Raw genomic sequence first — 18494 nt, 5'->3', positions numbered from 1 at the left:
GAAGGTTATTGAACTGTTATTTATAGGAAACGCTCGAAACTTTTTCACATTTTCTCCCTTAAGAGATATTACTCCTTACCTTTACCCACAAAACGGAAAACTTAATTTTACATGAATTAAATTTACTTTTATAGAATGACGCTAACGTTTCAGATCGAAGACAAAGTAATTAAGGTTTAGAGTGTCGATAGTACCTGATAGATGGTATTATTGTAATATTATTTTAAATTTTATCAGATATTATTAATAAAAAATAAAATATACGATCATTTTTGATATTACTAAAACATAAAAACTATGATTAACATTTTTATTGTCACAATATTATCTTCCATATGATTAGTAAAAAAATTGGATACTTAATTCTTGTATAAGAAATAGAATCTACCAATAGCAAACCAGTTCATCTTATTTTTATTGGATAGTACTCATAGTTATATTAATTCTGTCCAATTAAAATTTTACCTTATCTTAGATTTTACAATTTGTAAGATATCTTTTTAAAGTAAAATTACATAGTTTAAAAACGATTGGAAAAACTTAGGAAAAATTATATTTTATGAGTTTTAATTTTGCAAAAAAGACACTGTGTGGAATAAAAATGTCGAAATATAGTGAAATATTAACTCAGGTAGAAACAGCAAACTTGAATTTAAACGTTTTATTAGACGAAGTGTCAAAGATGAGAGGTAATTCTTTATAAAAATCTGTAACATTAAAATGGATATATTTATTTATATATGAATATATTTAAATTATTTAAAAAATATTATATTTCAGTTAGGTGTGCCCAAATGCAGTTGGACATCTTATCACTGTATAAACCGCAGTGTTTACAAATACTTGAAATGTTAAAAACAGTAGAATATAATCAAAATGCTTTCATTGAAATTCCTTCTGTAGAAGAATTACATTTGTTATTCAATAATACATCATAAATTATTGAAAGTAACTGTTTAATTCAAATATTTAAAATACAAATAGATATTGTTTATATAATTTAGTTTATTCGTATTCAAACTGTTCTTTATGTTTAGATCAAATATAAATACAAGAAAGGATATTTTTGTTGAAATAAATTATATTCAGATTACAGGGTTTATAGGTAAAATATAATTATCACATCAATATAAATGAATGATTAAATATCATAAAAAATGTAAATAATTTATATTATAATTCATACTTTTAATTTATTTTAACAAATTTCTCATTATAAACGTTGATGTATTTTTATGTTCTTTATTAATGAAAAACTGATAATAAATTTAAATAACAAGAAAATTCGTACTCGGTTTGTATGATTCTTATCGGGTTATACTATACGCCGTTTAAAAGATGACATTTTAAGCTACATTCTTTATGAAGACAGTTTCGCAATTCGTCGTGTGTGTCAAAAATTATATTCCATTGAAAATGAGTGAAATTTCCGAAGAAATACGGATGCTATGTGATGCTTTATTACTATAAAAAAGGCAAAAACATGCCGAAAAATTTGTATGGTTTACGGTGAGGATGCTGTAAGTGAACGTCGCACACAAGAATGGTTTGCTCGATTTCGTTTCGGAAATTTCGATGTCAAAGATGCACGACGCTCTGGTCGGCCAATCGTCGAAAATGCTGATAAAATCATGGAATTAATTGAGGTAGACCGTCATGTGAGCATTCGATCGTTAGCCCAGGAACTAAATACCACTCATACAACCGTTTTGAACCATTTGAGTAAGGCTGGATACAAAAAAAAAGCTGGATGTTTGGGTGCTACACGACTTAACGCAAAATAACCTTTTTGATCGAATCAATACATGCGATACACTGCTGAATCGCAATAAAATCGACCCATTTCTGAAGCGGATAGTGATTGGTGATGAAAAGTGGATCACATAGATGACAATGTAAAGCGTAAAAGATCGTGGTCGAAGGCCGGCGAATCATCCCAAACGGCGGCCAAGTCCGGATTAACGGCCAAAAAGGTTTTACTGTGTGTTTGATGGGATTGGAAGGGAATCATCTACTATGAGCTGCTGCCCTATGGCCAAACACTCAATTCGGACATATACTGTCAACAACTGATCAGATTGAAGCAGGCGCTTGACCAGAAACGGCCAGAATTGGTGAATAGAAAGGGTGTTGTGTTCTATCAGGACAACGCTAGACTGCACACATCTTTGACGACCCGGCAGAGACTCCGGGAGCTTGGATGGGAGGTTATATCACACCCACCTTATAGTCCGGACCTGGCACCAAGTGATTACCACCTTTTCCGGTCCATGCAAAATGCTCTTGACAGTACTAAGCTGCCCTCAAAAGAGGCTTGTGAAAATTGGTTGTCTCACTTTTTTGCCAATAGGGATGAGAGCTTCTATGAGAGAGGCATAATAAAATTACCTTCAAAATGGCAACAAGTTATCGAACAAAGCGGTGCATATTTGACCTAAATCGGTTTATTCATTCTTTGTAAATTTAAATTTGAAATAAAAATAAATTTCCGCGGATACTTTCTTTCCAATCCAATATAAAGATAGGATTGAGTAAACATACTTCTGTAAATTTAAATTTTTTTTGATAAAGTTTACCAACTAAATCAATCTAGTTTAGCTTTAACCCTTTCGCTTCCAGCGCCGCTTATAAGCGGCGTACGCGATATGACCTGTAAGTACTAGTGCCGCTTATAAGCGACGTACGCGATATGACCTGTGAGTACCAGTGCCGCTTATAAGCGGCGTACGCAATATGACCTGTGGGTACCAGCGCCGCTTATAAGCGGCGTGTACAATATGACTTGAAGGTACGATGATAAAAGATCTGACTCACGATACGAGTATAAAGAGTGTGATGTTGGCTTATGTATAGATCTGTGCTTCAAAATTTATCATACGTACTTATATTACTAATCACTTTACATTAATATAATTACTTGTTTGCGGATCATAAATAATTCATAATTAAAATATTACCTATAACTTTGTACGTTATAAATGTTTTCTTATCAAAAATGTAAATTATACTCATTATATTGTAGCAAAGATTGTTTTATTCGGCATAATAGTAATTTAAGACTCAGGAAAACATATATACAGCAACAACGCATACTGGACTTATTCGCGGCGCGCGTCTCCGTTCAGTGACAGTACTTCGGCGGACTGGACAGGGTTAGCGAAAGGGTTAAACTAACGTTATTTTAAATATTAATATTGTTACATCTATGAAATATTGTAAATAAAACTAGTATGACTCAAATTCGAAAAGTAAACAGTAATTTATAAAACTTGTTTAATATTGTTTTTTTACAGTTTTATCAACCCCTTAAAGCAGTTTTTTTTTTAAACTGGCCCAAAAAAATCAATTTTTTTTATGTAAAAAAATACAATTAAGAAGTCTTCGCAAAAAAATAAATACAAAATTAATCAAAATTTTTATAGCAGCATAGAATAAAACGCCGTTCGAGTTAACTCGAGCGGGATTAACTTAAAGGGTTAAACTAACATTGTAGTTTTTTCGAAACCACTCGTTTTTTCACTTATAATATTATCATCATAAGTATTTTAGAGCATTCGATGAGTCTAAGCAGCAGAATTCTTTATATTGTTTATTGTACGACACCTATGATCTTTTTTTTTCGACTACTTCTTACTCTTAAAGCCACTTGTAAAATAACGGTGGAAACGAGTCATGGCCGACTCATCAACGGAGGTAGAAAATAAAATTTGTTTATAATACAACAGTAAATATATTCGTATTAATTCTAAATACTTGACAATAGTTTATATGTTGGAAAATAACATAGATATGACCTAACAAGTTAAAAAAAAAAAAAACACATCTATGTATTGTTTTCTTTTACAAATACGCAATCGCTGAGGCAATGCTCAACAGTTTTCTGTCACGTCAATAGGATTACATGGATTACACTGATCGTCATGCCAGTCTAATGGCAGAAATAATTATTAGTTTTTTCTTACGTTTTTAGAAGACGGATAATGTTACAAATTGCCTGTATCGTTCATTCTCCTGTATTTCTATTTCCGTCGACACACATTCGAATTATATTTGTTCTACCTGCATTTTTCCATTATTATTGTGTTACATGCCATAAAGGGATAGAAAATCGAAAGTACTAACTGTTCGGTATCAAATCCTTTATAGACCATAAATCTTATATTTTGTACACAAAATATTGTACAGAAACCATCTTGTATACTTGAATACAATAAAATGATGGGTACTGTGGACAAGATCGACATGGTCATCAGCACCATACATTTTACGAGAAAAACGATGAAATAGTACAAGAAGTATTTTTTTCATATGATCGACATGTGTCTGTGGAACTTATATTATTTATATAAATTAAAAACGGTTAAAACACTTTCAATTGCAAAATTTCAATTAAAATTGATCGACCGAATTTTACAATCATTCTGCCGGTAGTCCTTTATAGTAGCGAAACATGGTCGTTTACGTTACGGGACGAGAAAAAATTTAGGGTTTTCGAAAACAAAGTTCTTCGTAAAATCTTCGGTGCAAAACGCGATGAGAAAACGGGTAAATGGAGAAAACTCCATAACGAAGACGTACATCGATTGTATAACAAACCGGACATTATTGACGTCGTAAAATCACGCCGATTAAGATGGGCTGGTCACGTGGCACGCATGGGGAAGGATCGAACGGCGCATAAAATATTGGTCGTTATACCAAACGGGGAAAGACCACTAAGTAGACCTAGACGTAGATGGGAGGATAATATTAGAAGGAACCTAAAAGAAATAGGATATGAAGATCGCGAATGGAAGGATCGCGCTCAGGGATGGGAACAATGGCGGGATTTGATATTTGCCGCAATGAACTTTTGAGTTCCTAATGCCAATTATAATAATAATAATAATAATAATAATATTTATTCGAATTAGTATAATAAAGGCAATCTTAAAAAAACAGTGTACATTATTTCATTGAATTTCTCTACTTTTGAATTTATGGAGTTAATCGATTAGTGCATTGAACGGCTCATATATTTTCCTCCGTAAATGGATAAAAATCAGTACAAGTGGTAAAAAATAAAATACGAACGGATTTTGTAATTTTCCTCATGAATATTGAAATACGTTCCGTAAATCAAATGTTAACGATAATACTATTATTTGTTTACACAATTATAACGCAATTACACGGGATTCCCTTTTCGTAGACTATGTATTTATTTACAGATTTTTGAATACAATTTTTAATAACTGTTAATAAAGGTTTTTTTATTATAATTTTCTTATGTTGTTATATTTTCTGATATTCTATAAACAAATAAACATTTATTAACATATTAACATGTAATTTATAGACACGGTTAAATAAATATATAAATCTAATGTGTACAATCTATAATCACTTTTGTTTATATTATATTCTAACATTTAGAATAGTAAAAAATTAGTTATTTTTCCATTTGACTGAAGGAATACGCAAAGCATTCGTAGCATAAAAATACTCTTCTGATTGTGGTTGAAGTTTGTTTTTATATTCCAACAATGCTGTTTTATCACCTTGCTCCACAAAAATCTAAAACAATATCTGTTGATAAGTATACAGTTTTTGTAAAACATACGCTCATAATCGTGACAATGGACATTCCGTCAATAAATCGAAAAAATTAATTTTATGATTTATTTTATATTACAATTATTTATAATATAAAATAAATTATAAAATTCATTATTTTTTTAATTTTTTAATTTAGTTCAATGGCATAATTATTGACACATATATAAATATATTATTATTATTATTATTAATAGTACATACATCTATAGCTATTCGGTAACAGTTGAAAGATTTTGCTAGCTCTAATCGTTTATCAATAATGTCTACATATTTTAAATATTTTTCAATAACGTTTAGTGGTGCATGTTCTTTATACAGCAATTTAATAATATCTTCTACTGGTAGAGATGTTTGTAACTTTATATTTCCACGCCAACCCTGTATTAAACAAACAAAATTAATTTATGACATGTCATCATATGATTTATCATTTGTCACATTTATTTATTAAAATATGAAATTGTTTATATTAAAATATAATTACTTTAGTTAAAAATATATTATCAATGGATTCCCATTCTCCAAGAGATGCTTTAACCTTTATTATAATTTTATGATATTGCTCAAGTGATACATTATGTTGCTGAGAAAACATTAGAGCTGATTGTGAAGAATATTTATCATTTTTACATATATAACGTAAAAAATCAAGAACTGAACAATTTGTTTCTATTTTTTCACCATTATCTGTGTTTTTTACTGCTAGGCACCATTCTATACATATATAAATATATATTATTAATTATCATAAACAATACATATAATGTTTTATATGTATTATTTTTTTTCTATACTTACCTAATAATTCAATATAAGAATTAAGAAACTGTGTTTCTTTACAATCAATTAAGTTAAAGAATTGTGTTTTATAACAATTACGAAGTTTGTGTAGTAACTTATCACAATCTTGAATATTCTTTAGAATAATATGCAGATTTATCATCTGTAATTAAAGATATTAATATTATGTAAACAAATAATGAAAATTTTAAAAAGATAATACTTACTGCAGAATTTTCTGATTGACCTAGCATTCTGAAAATTACAAACATTATTATTATTAGAATATAAGAAAATATAAATAACACCCGTATAACATGGCATTTTTACAACACTGACAATAAGAATGAAGAATCTTTGAGAGATCTTTGAACAATGTGGAACATAATGTAAAAAAATCAAGGTGATAACGAATAAATATAAGAATATACAAAAGTATGTGAGTTTAATGAATATACAAGATGACCTAAACTTAAAATTAGATGGTAAAACTGCAAGCACTTAATTTATATCTAGAAAGAAAAATAAAATATTCTAACAAATTTATCAGAAAATACTTTGTTACAGAGTATTGAACTTTTGAACAGAGTGATGATTATTACAGAGTGAATATTGTATACATTCACACAACCTTTTTTTCTTCTTTTAGTCCTTACTTAGATTTCCATCCATACCAAATTAGTCACCAATGGCAGATATTCTTATGTTTTTTTATGACTGACAATATGACCATAGCTTGAATGACCACCTCAACGAGGTTTGGCGTTAAACGTGCGTGTTAATAGGTAAACGAATTTTCGTTTGATGCCTGCATTTGTTCCATAGTTTTAATGTGACACCAACGTGGTCATATTAATCCACACAAACTTTTCGGGCACTCAAATATTATGTTTGTTAATTTTTGAAAAACAACTCTCTTTTTATACTACTTTGTTTTACATAACACTGTATTTCCTAGAAATCTAACAACCATGTTATACGGGATTATCTGTAATTATTTCTCTTATCTGTATTTTCTGTAATTATTATCTGTAATATTATCTGTAATTTCAATAATATACTTACGATAAAATATCTGTTATTTCATTTGTTTCTAATTTAATAGAAAGATAATGTATATATATATTCACTGCTTCTGTTCTTTCCGCCAGTAAACGGTAAAATAAAGATTTCTTTAAAGTTTTTTTAAAAACAAAATTATCTATAGGAAACATAAATACATAAAATATATAAAATGTTCGTAATTGATATAAATATTGATTAAAGATGAAAAAAATGACATGAATTATTATATAATTACTATTATTATGGCATTTCCATTTCCACTTCTTACAGCTGAATTTAATAATGCAGTCTTGCTAGCTAATGATTTATACGGTTCCAATGAATAGGACTGCCCCATTAATATTTTTCTTAAAGTAATATCTGGTTCTATGCAAATGTTGTTAGATTCTTCATTAATGTTCTCTATTTTATCTAAAGCTATAACTAAAATATAAATATAAATATAAAATGAAAAATTCATATATTTATACATGAGATATAATTTATATATACAAAATCTCTTAAAAGTCACTTAACTAAACTGAAAAGTTTTTAATTTATTTTAGAAGTTTTTATAGTGGTAGTATTATGAGCCCATATTTGTTTAACAACGTTAACTAAAAATTGATATCTTTAAATGAAAAATAAAATATTATAATTCTAATAATAAACAAATATTGATTCTTTTTTCATGCTGTCCCAAAAGTGACTCGAATATTACAATTTAGAATTTGTTAAATATAGTATAACATTTAACATACTGCAATAGAGTGTCTTTTCAGAAATGACAGAAAGTAGAGGTTTCAAATTCTCTGGTCTATTGATTAAAGCTTCTTGATCTTCCTATTGAATAAATATATAATTATAATAATAATAATGTAGATAGTACAGAAAAAAGATTCATTAAAACATGCAATATACTTTTTAACCTTGTCGAAGCAGAAATAATGTTTTTCATTGCTATTCCAAAAATCTTCGTCGTCGTCTTTTGAAATATTCATTTTGATAAAAAATTAATTCATTTATTTCTATAATATTACAATAAAGAAATTACTTTTTACAACTACTATCAACATTAAGAAATATTGTGAAGCATATGTCTTTCGTAATTAATTATTGACATCCTGTCTGATTATAATATAATTATAACTGAATATAAAGTTGTCAATGTTATTATCACGGAGGTTATTATTGAAAAATTGACTGCTTTGGCCATGAATAAATTACATTGAAAAGACGAAACATTCGGTTTTTCTAAATTAAAAAACTATTTTATTTATGATGGAATGTGAAGATATAACCGATAGAGGACACACCGGTCTTAATTGATTTAGGGACCCTGTAGGAGGGACGCGCCAAAGATTTTTGGGGGACAGGAACTTATGTAATCACGTGATTGCGCGCGAATGAATCAAACATTTTAAATAGTATAAAAGTTGTATATAGTTGTGGCGTCTCGCACCTGCTCGGTGCTGACACTCCATGGTTGACTATCCGTAGCTCCGATGTCTTGCACCAGGACGGTGCCGACATCTCGCGGCTGCCAGCGCCAGGTTCGGCAGACGTATCCAAAAACTACTAGAGGTGCGCGCGTCTAGCAGCGATACTTTCTGCCTCGGCTTTGTAACCAAACCATGATGTAGAGGCGGCCGATTGGTCAGAACTCGCGGCGTAATTGCACCTGGGAATCTGATTGGTCGGGCCTAGTGACGAACATCCCGGATCATCTCCTCGCTCCTCGGAGATCATCGATCCAACGGATTTCTCGATAGGTGTTCAATTTTACTCGCCAAGCTTATCAGTCGACTGCGCTTGCACGCTCTTCCGTATCAATTTATCGTTCTGTATCTCGTCGTGCGTGTGTATATAAATTCTGTATATAATTCTGTATATAAATTCTGTATATAAATTCTGTATATTGTGGAATAAAATTCGTTCCGAGAGATCGCAAATAAAAAAGGTGAAATCCCTTGTTGTGTCCGGCTTCCTCATTGGCTGTTACGGTGGTCAGTAACTAGCCATTCGGCCCGCGGACATTGGTTTTTCCACATAGTAATAGTGAATAGTGTAGGGGGTAGAATGGTGAATTGGTTTGAAAAAATTATTAAATAATGAATTGCATCAAATATAGAAAACAACAAAAAAATTATTATAAATTCAAAAAGAAAGATTCAATTAAGTTTGATTTGGTAAAAGGCATTACAGTATTTTCAAATTTCAAAACAACTTGTAGGAATTTATACAATTTTGATAAATACAATTATCTACTATATATATTATATTTACAATTATTTTAATCATTCGTACAATTTGTTTTTAATTTCCAATATTAATAAATCAATTAGGATTCTTGGGTATTATATTTTCATAACTAACCACAGCCGTTATTTATACATACTAAAGATAAATATGGCTGCGCGTTGCATCGGAAGCTGTCCCCCAAAATTTTCAGCCAATAGCAACCCCAGTAATATGTATGGCGCGTCCTTCCTACAGGGTCTCTAAATTGATTGTTGAGAACACAGAGCCTAGATAACAGCAGTGATCCCAGAGACTTTAGTTCGTTTGATCGACACAGGGGCGTAAAATTATCGTACGACCCGGGAAAATTTGAAATCCGACAAAAATCCAACAATCTCGGACAAAATTTTTTTTTTTTTTTTTTTAGTCATCAAGTTCAAAATCTTATCATGAAAACGATGAAAACGACGGTCCACAGGGAGATGGAACACCGGATCGTATACGGATCATACGTGGTGGTGGCAGTGCTGTCAGATCGTGGGTAAATCTTACCCTCTCCCTGTGCCACTGGGATTGCACACAATGAAAGTTTTCCATGTCCGTGTGTTTGGGAGGTCGAAAGAAATCGAGTGTAACCGAAGTTGGCGGTTGGCCACGAAGTGGCACATTATGAAAGCGACTCGTGTCCATGTGTTCGGACGACACGAGTCGCTTTCATAGTGTGCCACTCCGGCGTGCCCGCCAACTTCGGTTACACTCGGCTTCTTTCGACATCCCAAACACACGGACATGGAAAACTTTCATTGTGTGCAATCCCAGTGGCACAGGGAGAGGGGTAAGATTTACCCACGATCTGACAGTACTGGGTGGTGGTAGTAGTGGTGATTGGGATGGTAGGGGTGGCGGTGGTAGTGGTGGGGGTGCACCTTTCCAAAATTTGTTGACTAAAAAAAAAAAAGGTCATCAAGTTTTCGAAATTCCAAATGGATCGTACCCCACGAATTTTGGATCGTACAGGCCCTCAAATTATCGTACGCGTACGATAATTATCGTACAAATGGGATCGCTGGATAACAGGAGGGCGAACGCAATGTATTACAAATGTTGAAATGAGGGGACAGATCTTTTGCCACTAGAGCGCGTTAGTATGGCTAATGTCAGGTTTTTAAAACTATTGTCGCGGGAATGTAACAATTGTACTCACGCGTCAGTCAAAATAAATTAACCAAATCTTATAATTAACGTTAAAAATAGCAATAAGAAAAAATATTTTATTTTACAATTATTTCCAAGATATTATCGTCAATTTGTCGTGTAAATCTATTCAATTTCATCTTACCTAGTCGCAGTTGAGTAAAGGATGGAAAACTAAATTTAAAAAGTCCAATTAAAAGTAAATTGTAATTTATTATCGTAAATTGTACTTTTTACAAGACTAGACTTTTTACCATTTGCATCATTGCATTTTTTTATATTAGTAATTAATAATTATAAATTAAGGTTATATTACTTGTGGTACAATGAATAAAGACGTATTTCTCTGATTTAATTTAGCATTCTTATTACGATCCTTGACTCGTCCACTTGTACACTCATGAATAATACATTTATTTACCATTTTTAAATAAATATTACTTTTTATAAATTAAAAAAAACATTAATACAATTGCTAATGATGCAGTATTGTCAACAATTGTCAATGAAAAATATGAAGTTTTGGGAATTTCTTTCCCTAAGTTACTAGGCGCGTTAAGGTGCGTTCTCCTTGACGCGAGGAACGGGCCGCAGAGAAAGGAATGGGCCAATGAGACTCCGTGTGGAGGAAAGAAATTTCCGATTATGTTTTTTGATCCCGTGGGACGATATTTTATTTATCGGCGTGGTGTGCCACGTGGTCACGTACAGGAAATAATGTTTATACACAGAAAATACAAGAGCGCGATGAGAAGAGTGCGACCGGACGGTGCGACGGACGAAGTAAGAGTGAAGATATTTTTCCTGCGTATGCACCGCCACGGCAGTGCTGTCAGATCGTGGGTAAATCTTACCCTCTCCCTGTGCCACTGGGATTGCACACAATGAAAGTTTTCCATGTCCGTGTGTTTGGGATGTCGAAAGAAGCCGAGTGTAACCGAAGTTGGCGGGCACGCCGGAGTGACACACTATGAAAGCGACTCGTGTCGTCCGAACACATGGACAGGAGTCGCTTTCATAGTGTGCCACTTCGTGGCCAACCGCCAACTTCGGTTACACTCGGCTTTCCTCGACATCCCAAACACACGGACATGGAAAACTTTCATTGTGTGCAATCCCAGTGGCACAGGGAGAGGGTAAGATTTACCCACGATCTGACAGCACTGCGCCACGGCGATCCAGGCATCCAGAAGTGGGGAGAGCAACGATCGCAGTGGTCACTCTTCCGCTCTGACCAATCAAAGGCGTGGTCAGGCCAATCAGATGCCCCTGCGGAACCGCGTCACGAGGTGCTTGCGTATGTTAGTGCTGGCGGCCGAGAGGTGTAAGCACTTTCCCTGCGCGCGCTGCTACCGCTGGGCGCTGTTGGCCGAGAGGTGTCGGCACTGCGCTGGTGCGAGACGCCACAAAGTTATAAACCTGACATTAGCGAACATAACGATGCCTAGCGGCGTATTTACAAAAATGATCTTTCCTTTTTTTTCAGACGCGTTGACTGTACAATTTCCTATGTCGATCGCCCTCCTGTTATTTAGCCTCCGTGGTTTATAAGGAAAAAATATGTATAAAAATCATATATACATTTCCTTTTTTTCTAATATCAATCATTACCAACGAAATAAAAATCACTCGAACTAAATATATATTCCATGATTTATTATATAAGAAATATTTCAATAATAAAATTAATATAAAATTAAATACATATATAAAAGTAACATAACCAATATTAAAATATTTTTTTGAAATATAATATTTAATTAAATATTAATGAATTTATACATTTATCTGTAATAATATAATATAATATAAAATGCCTAATAATAATACATTTAAATAAAATTTTGAAAATATTGTTTTAGTAATTGTTATATTGGTAGACTTGTCATTATCCGCCATCTGTAAGATAACGTTTGTTCCAAACGTGTACGACAGTGCAGTCGTGTCAATCGAGTTGCGTTGAAAAGTAAAGATGGCAAGTGTAATAAATCCAATTATTACACAAGCGTGTGAAAATGTTACGGAAAAAAATAATGGAACTTCTCCTTCAACTCCCGAAGGAATAGCCATAGCTTATGGGAGCCTTGTAATAATGGCAATATTACCTATTTTTTTCGGTAGCTTTCGAGCTGTTAAACACCATAAGGAGCAGCAGGTTAGTTATATATTTTGACATATGTTATAAAATCATTCTAACGTTTAATAATATTTGAAAAATTTACAATATTATTTAGACATATTTATATATATATATTTTTTTTCTAAATATATAGATATAGTTATCAATATGTAATGCATGACATTTATATACTAATCTTGTATACGAGAGAGCGACCACATACACACATGAATATATATACAAATTCTTTATATCCATTTTAAACGTAACATCTTTTTATTATAAAATTTATGAAATATTGTTTACAGCAACATTATAAAGCAAATGGTGAACAACCGGACACAATGTCTCTTATGGAAGCAGCAATGTTTCCTGTAATTTCCAGCTTTACGTTATTTAGCTTATACATATTATATAAGGTAAAAGAGAAAGTTTATTATTATTATTTTATGATAAATATGATATTTTATGAAATATCATTTATTTTAAAAACATTTTATTTGTTTCCATCCAGATATTTACAAAGGAATACGTGAATGTAATTCTAGCTACTTATTTCTTCTTTCTTGGAATCCTATCTTTGTGTCATCTTACAAGGTAAATAAAATATCTCTTTAAATAACAATAGATTTTTATTTTAATAATATAATGTCTTTTTAATATAATTTTGTATAATTGTAGTTCTTTAATTTCTTCATTGGTTCCGGCTGTGATTCCAAAAACTCCGTATCACATTCAATTCACTAAAGGAGAAAACGATAATACCGAGCATATTATTAATTATAAATTTAACCTTCACGATATTGTTTGTTTAATTTGTTGTTCAATGGTTGGCGCTTGGTATCTTTGGAAAAAGGTAATTTATAAAAAAATATATAATTTTGTATAAATATTATTTATTTGTAAAAATCTCTTTCTTATATTTTCAATTTTATATATAATTTTTGTTATCTCTTCTAGCATTGGATTGCCAATAACTTATTTGGAATTGCGTTTGCAATTAACGGCGTTGAAATATTACATCTTAACAACGTTGTTACTGGATGCATTTTACTTGGTGGTCTTCTTTTCTATGATGCCTTTTGGGTATTTGGTACAGATGTAATGGTAACAGTAGCGAAATCATTTGAGGTGCCAATGAAACTCGTTTTTCCACAAGATCTTTTAGAAAAAGGTCTTAATGCAGAAAACTTTGCAATGTTAGGTTTAGGCGATATCGTTATACCCGGAATTTTTATAGCTCTTTTATTGAGGTTTGATAACAGTTTGAGCAGAAAAAGAAATGTATATTTTTATGCAACGTTTTTTGCTTACTTCATGGGATTACTCATAACAATATTAATAATGCATTTGTTTAAACACGCACAACCTGCTCTGTTATATCTGGCACCTGCTTGTCTAGGAACGCCATTATTACTAGCATTAGTCAAAGGAGACCTTAAAGCTTTATTTTCGTAAGCATTATTCCTTTATTTCGTCTATTACATAAATTAAAACTAATATAAATATTTGAAAGAGTAATATATATAATATAAATTTCAGATATGAAGATCACCCTGCTCAGCCAAAGAATAATACAGTACAACAATCAGAACAGACAACGCAAACTCAAGTAGAAACAGCAAAAGATAAATAAATTTTCCAACCACCATAAGTAATATGACATTTCTGTTATGTTACTATTGGTTATTTCACAAATTCATTATAAATAGAAAAAAAGACATGTTTTTTCTATAATTCTTTAATCTACCTTGCATATTGATTTAATTTATTTTTACAATATATGCAAGTTGTGGATGCTGTGATGGCACAAAAATCATTTCATTAATCAATCATTCGGTACATAGCAAGGATTTGCATTTATTGTGCAACTATTCCTATATGTAATTACATTTGTAAATTATAATTGTGACTTATAACGATTCTTTAAAATTGTATATCTTGTATTGATTTTAACAAAAATTTAGTAATAATTCTCTACCCTGTAAAATCAATTTTATAGTACATAGTAAAAAAAAAAAGGAAAAAAATTTATATAAGTTCACCACATTATACAATGACATTAATTATTGTTTTTGATTACCTTTTTTCCCCATTTTCTATTTTTGTTAAAATCATAATAAGTGCCACGACATTAAAAACGTTAGACAATCTATTTCTAAGTTATACAAAAAAAGAAATTATTTTTGCGAATTTATTTGTTATAAATCTTTCATAATTAGTCTTATACAATATTTTGTTAATAATTATAAACATAGAAAATGCATAAATTAGTTTTGGACAAAGAATATTAAAATATTTTTATGAAGAATTTATATCTTGGAAATATTTATTGATATTTTTTTTTTTTTAAATAAACAATTTACGTTTATATAAACTTCTGTATTTTCATTTTACCAAATTGAAATTAAAATATATGATATATCATATATCATGTGTAGAAATTAATTTTGTTCCTTGATATTAACACTTTTGCGACTGCGAAATTACACGTCATTTCAAATTCTATTCCTGGTTACAGCTGACGTGAATTCGCGCCCTGCTATTTATAATCCAATGTTAAAAATCAAGGAAAACACGAGACCTACGGTGTTGGCGACCTTTATTGCGTTTTTTTCTTCCTTTTAGGCGTTGGGCTCATCTTTACGAGAATTTTAATAAAAAGACCCGTGTCGTACGCAGGAAGTAAAACACTTACGTCATACACCACCATTCATAGATAAGTGGGGGAGTATAGAAGCATGTTAAATCAAAATGTAACCATTAGTCTCGATCGTTTGGTTGTCACGGGTTTATTGTTTCCGAATCGTAAATTGCCAAGCGGCGCGATAACGCTTGTCTGATGTCGCATTCAAAAATGCCAAAAAGCGCGAATGCGCTTTTTTATATTTATGTACCGCGATAATTCTTTCAATTTATTTTTATTCTGAAATTCTTTTGAGCATAATTATCGACTTCGTAGCATAGAACACTGATACTTTTGGATACAGGACAGAACCTTTTAGCACTAATCAAACGGTTAAAGCAGAAAAATAGTGACATAAACAACAATTAAATACAGTTACTGTTGAAGTAAATATATATTAGGTGATTTTTATATACTATTTAACAAACTTTCAAATAATTTACCGTTAATAATGAAAAATGAAGAAATGTATGCTGATGAAATTTCTCTGAAATAGAATCCTCAGAATTTATTGTTAGTTAGCAGCGAAATAATAGGCAGTGTGACATATTAATGCAATTTACACGGAGATATAAAACACAGATAATATATGACAGCGAATCTGACGACAGTAACTACGAAACAGATAGACAGTGGATAAAATATGATTCAAAAAAAAACTTAAAAATGTTTACGGGTAATTCATGTGTCAAAGTATATCCAAATAATCCTCAAAGTATAAGTGAAATCGTCAGACACTAGTTATTGAAAATGATTTTATAGAAATGGTAGCAAGTGAAACTAACAGATATTATGATTAGATGAACCGCAGATATATAAATGTGCAAAGAAATCAACAAAGTGGTACAATATTACTTTCCGAAATGACAAAATTTTTCGCATTAAATATTTTGATAGCACAGGTGCAAAAAACCACAATACATGTTTAGTGATCAACTCATCCATCAGTCGGGACACTTTTTTTTGAAAAAATAATGACAAGACATAGATTCCTTCAAATTTTATCTTTCTTTGCACTTTACCAATAATGCAGAAATGTCAAATCCAAGCAAGTTATATAAAATTTTTTTTAATTTCGATCACTCTCTAAAAATTAGAAGAGATGCCAAAAGTATTAACGATTACTTCATAAACAAATAAAGTTGTTTTAAAGAGACACCGAATTAATTTCTAAACCTAATATATATATTTATATATGTAATTATTTTCTGTAATATTACTAATGTAAACATGGAAATGTAATACCCTTTCATATTAAACTAATCTAATCAATGCATTATTATTTAAAATATATGTATATTAATATTATACATAATTTTATTAATTTGACAATAGTAGATGGTAATTTTTTTTTAGTAGTAAAAATCTAGTGAAATAATAATTACTCTGTAATAGATAATTGATTTATATTTAATTATCCCTATTTTTATAATCAGAATTACAATATTATGAAAATATGAAATGTTAATTAATCACACCTTAACAGCATCTTCGACAGCTAAATTTTGTGCTGTAATAAATTTCATATCTTTTATTCCATCCTTGGATACTTTTTTAACTTGAAAATTAGGTAAATTCACGATAAGTCTCTTATGAATTTCTCTAACGCATTTCTTCATCAATTCGTATCCTTCTTCTTCAGTCATGTCTGTAATAATTGAAAATAATGAAAGAAAAGTATTATATTTTACTTTAAATATAAAATTTGATAAAATTAATTAATCCCTTACACTACAACAATGCGTGTAACTCGTAATAAGCTTTATGGGCTAAACATGAGAACCATGAAATATAGCACAGAATTATGGCACACAGGTCAACGCTTTAATCATAGTGTAAGGAGTTAATGTTAATATTATATAAAATACATAATAATTATTTACCAAAACTATGATATCTGTCTAATATAGAAAGGGAAAAGAAACCACCATAACCATGCGCTGCATATGGTACTTTAACGCAAGAAGCTAAGTAATCTATAAGATATAACTGTGGGCCAGTTTCGTCATCGTATCCAGCCATTAATAAATTAACGGTGTACGGTGTTTGACTTCTAAGATAATCCGCCAAATTTCTTCTGGTGAAAGCAGTTGCCGCTTGTGGTGATAGTTCGTAACCATTTCTCATTTTATAAAGTTGTATATTTTTTCCAATGTATTCTGAAAACTGAGTTGTATCGCCAGATTCACCGGAGACAGCCATGACAAGTTTGTCTGACATTTTATGAATTTTCACCTCATCTAAAATAACGTTAAACTTAATTTAATAAATATTTAAATTAAAAATTTAGGTTTAATCAAAAATATTCTTGGTAATCCTTTTGAATTGTCTAAAGTAATTTAATCAAATTTATCTTACCGTTTTTCATAACCATAATAGATTGAGCATTTGTCATATCGGCGGCTACAAGCACAAAATCCTTAAATTGAATTCCAATTAAACATTCCATTTTTAAATTATTTTTTAAATCACTCGACTCGATAGAATGTACAAGTTCTTAAAAACGCCTGTCACTCTATTCGAAAGGCTAATTCATCGAATATTATATTGTGAGATAGAATAGCGATTGTTTTACTACTTGCAGCGACATCTGATATTATCGATCGGGAAAGTAAGCTAATTATCAATTTGTAAACGTCGGTAAAAAAGACTACAATTATTAGTAAAATTATATGTATAAATATATTATATGTAAACATATATAATTATACATATATTTGGACATCATAGCAATATAATTTAATTTATTTTAGCTGTTATATAATAAACTTTATTATATAACAATTCTTTATCAAAACTTTTGTGATATAATAAACTTTAATTTACTAAATA

The 18494-nt window shown here is 30.7% G+C and overlaps 4 protein-coding genes across 4 annotated transcripts; 2 read left to right on the top strand and 2 right to left on the bottom strand.

Annotated features, from left to right (window-relative positions):
• The first annotated feature begins 490 nt into the window (after window positions 1-490).
• On the top strand, window positions 491-3277 carry LOC149030690 (uncharacterized). Its single transcript, XM_089178334.1, has 2 exons — window positions 491-689; window positions 781-3277. The coding sequence occupies exons 1-2, from the start codon at window positions 560-562 to the stop codon at window positions 936-938; spliced, it is 288 nt and encodes a 95-aa protein (XP_089034460.1). The 5' UTR covers window positions 491-559; the 3' UTR covers window positions 939-3277.
• A 1900-nt stretch (window positions 3278-5177) lies between these two features.
• LOC107064228 (spermatogenesis-defective protein 39 homolog) lies at window positions 5178-8743 on the bottom strand. The gene is made up of 9 exons (XM_089178335.1): window positions 8352-8743; window positions 8184-8265; window positions 7669-7866; window positions 7444-7570; window positions 6606-6633; window positions 6397-6541; window positions 6083-6312; window positions 5800-5976; window positions 5178-5556 (listed from the first exon to the last, which is right to left on the bottom strand). Exons 1-9 carry the CDS (start codon window positions 8421-8423, stop codon window positions 5428-5430), a joined length of 1188 nt encoding a protein of 395 aa, XP_089034461.1. The 5' UTR covers window positions 8424-8743; the 3' UTR covers window positions 5178-5427.
• A 4007-nt stretch (window positions 8744-12750) lies between these two features.
• LOC107064358 (signal peptide peptidase) lies at window positions 12751-15042 on the top strand. Its single transcript, XM_015316994.2, has 6 exons — window positions 12751-13012; window positions 13285-13395; window positions 13491-13573; window positions 13658-13832; window positions 13937-14430; window positions 14519-15042. The coding sequence occupies exons 1-6, from the start codon at window positions 12830-12832 to the stop codon at window positions 14610-14612; spliced, it is 1140 nt and encodes a 379-aa protein (XP_015172480.1). The 5' UTR covers window positions 12751-12829; the 3' UTR covers window positions 14613-15042.
• Window positions 15043-17051: 2009 nt separating this feature from the next.
• On the bottom strand, window positions 17052-18220 carry LOC107064359 (proteasome subunit beta type-2). The gene is made up of 3 exons (XM_015316995.2): window positions 18021-18220; window positions 17546-17902; window positions 17052-17310 (listed from the first exon to the last, which is right to left on the bottom strand). Exons 1-3 carry the CDS (start codon window positions 18109-18111, stop codon window positions 17135-17137), a joined length of 624 nt encoding a protein of 207 aa, XP_015172481.1. The 5' UTR covers window positions 18112-18220; the 3' UTR covers window positions 17052-17134.
• Between the last annotated feature and the right edge of the window lie 274 nt (window positions 18221-18494).

Source organism: Polistes dominula, unplaced genomic scaffold (genome assembly GCF_049000335.1).
Source record: "Polistes dominula isolate Pdom_NZ unplaced genomic scaffold, Pdom_raw_medaka contig_77, whole genome shotgun sequence".
NCBI classification, from domain to species: domain Eukaryota; kingdom Metazoa; phylum Arthropoda; class Insecta; order Hymenoptera; family Vespidae; genus Polistes; species Polistes dominula.
Note: the sequence above shows the minus strand (reverse complement) of the source record. Positions and strands in the feature narration are given on the sequence as shown.

What these genes read in the sequence shown, in the direction of transcription:
- LOC107064228 (XM_089178335.1), bottom strand. Translation starts at nt 8,423, where the DNA reads ATGAATATTTCAAAAGACGACGACGAAGATTTTTGGAATAGCAATGAA. An exon ending in ATTATTTCTGCTTCGACAAG is followed by an intron (nt 8,266 to 8,351) that starts GTTAAAAAGTAT and finishes TTTATTCAATAG; the next exon opens with GAAGATCAAGAAGCTTTAAT. An exon ending in GAAATAACAGATATTTTATC is followed by an intron (nt 6,634 to 7,443) that starts GTAAGTATATTA and finishes TGTAATTTTCAG; the next exon opens with AATGCTAGGTCAATCAGAAA.
- LOC107064358 (XM_015316994.2), top strand. Translation starts at nt 12,830, where the DNA reads ATGGCAAGTGTAATAAATCCAATTATTACACAAGCGTGTGAAAATGTT. An exon ending in AACACCATAAGGAGCAGCAG is followed by an intron (nt 13,013 to 13,284) that starts GTTAGTTATATA and finishes TATTGTTTACAG; the next exon opens with CAACATTATAAAGCAAATGG. An exon ending in CTTGGTATCTTTGGAAAAAG is followed by an intron (nt 13,833 to 13,936) that starts GTAATTTATAAA and finishes TATCTCTTCTAG; the next exon opens with CATTGGATTGCCAATAACTT.
- LOC107064359 (XM_015316995.2), bottom strand. Translation starts at nt 18,111, where the DNA reads ATGGAATGTTTAATTGGAATTCAATTTAAGGATTTTGTGCTTGTAGCC. An exon ending in TATTATGGTTATGAAAAACG is followed by an intron (nt 17,903 to 18,020) that starts GTAAGATAAATT and finishes ACGTTATTTTAG; the next exon opens with ATGAGGTGAAAATTCATAAA. An exon ending in AGACAGATATCATAGTTTTG is followed by an intron (nt 17,311 to 17,545) that starts GTAAATAATTAT and finishes CAATTATTACAG; the next exon opens with ACATGACTGAAGAAGAAGGA.
- LOC149030690 (XM_089178334.1), top strand. Translation starts at nt 560, where the DNA reads ATGAGTTTTAATTTTGCAAAAAAGACACTGTGTGGAATAAAAATGTCG. An exon ending in CGAAGTGTCAAAGATGAGAG is followed by an intron (nt 690 to 780) that starts GTAATTCTTTAT and finishes ATTATATTTCAG; the next exon opens with TTAGGTGTGCCCAAATGCAG.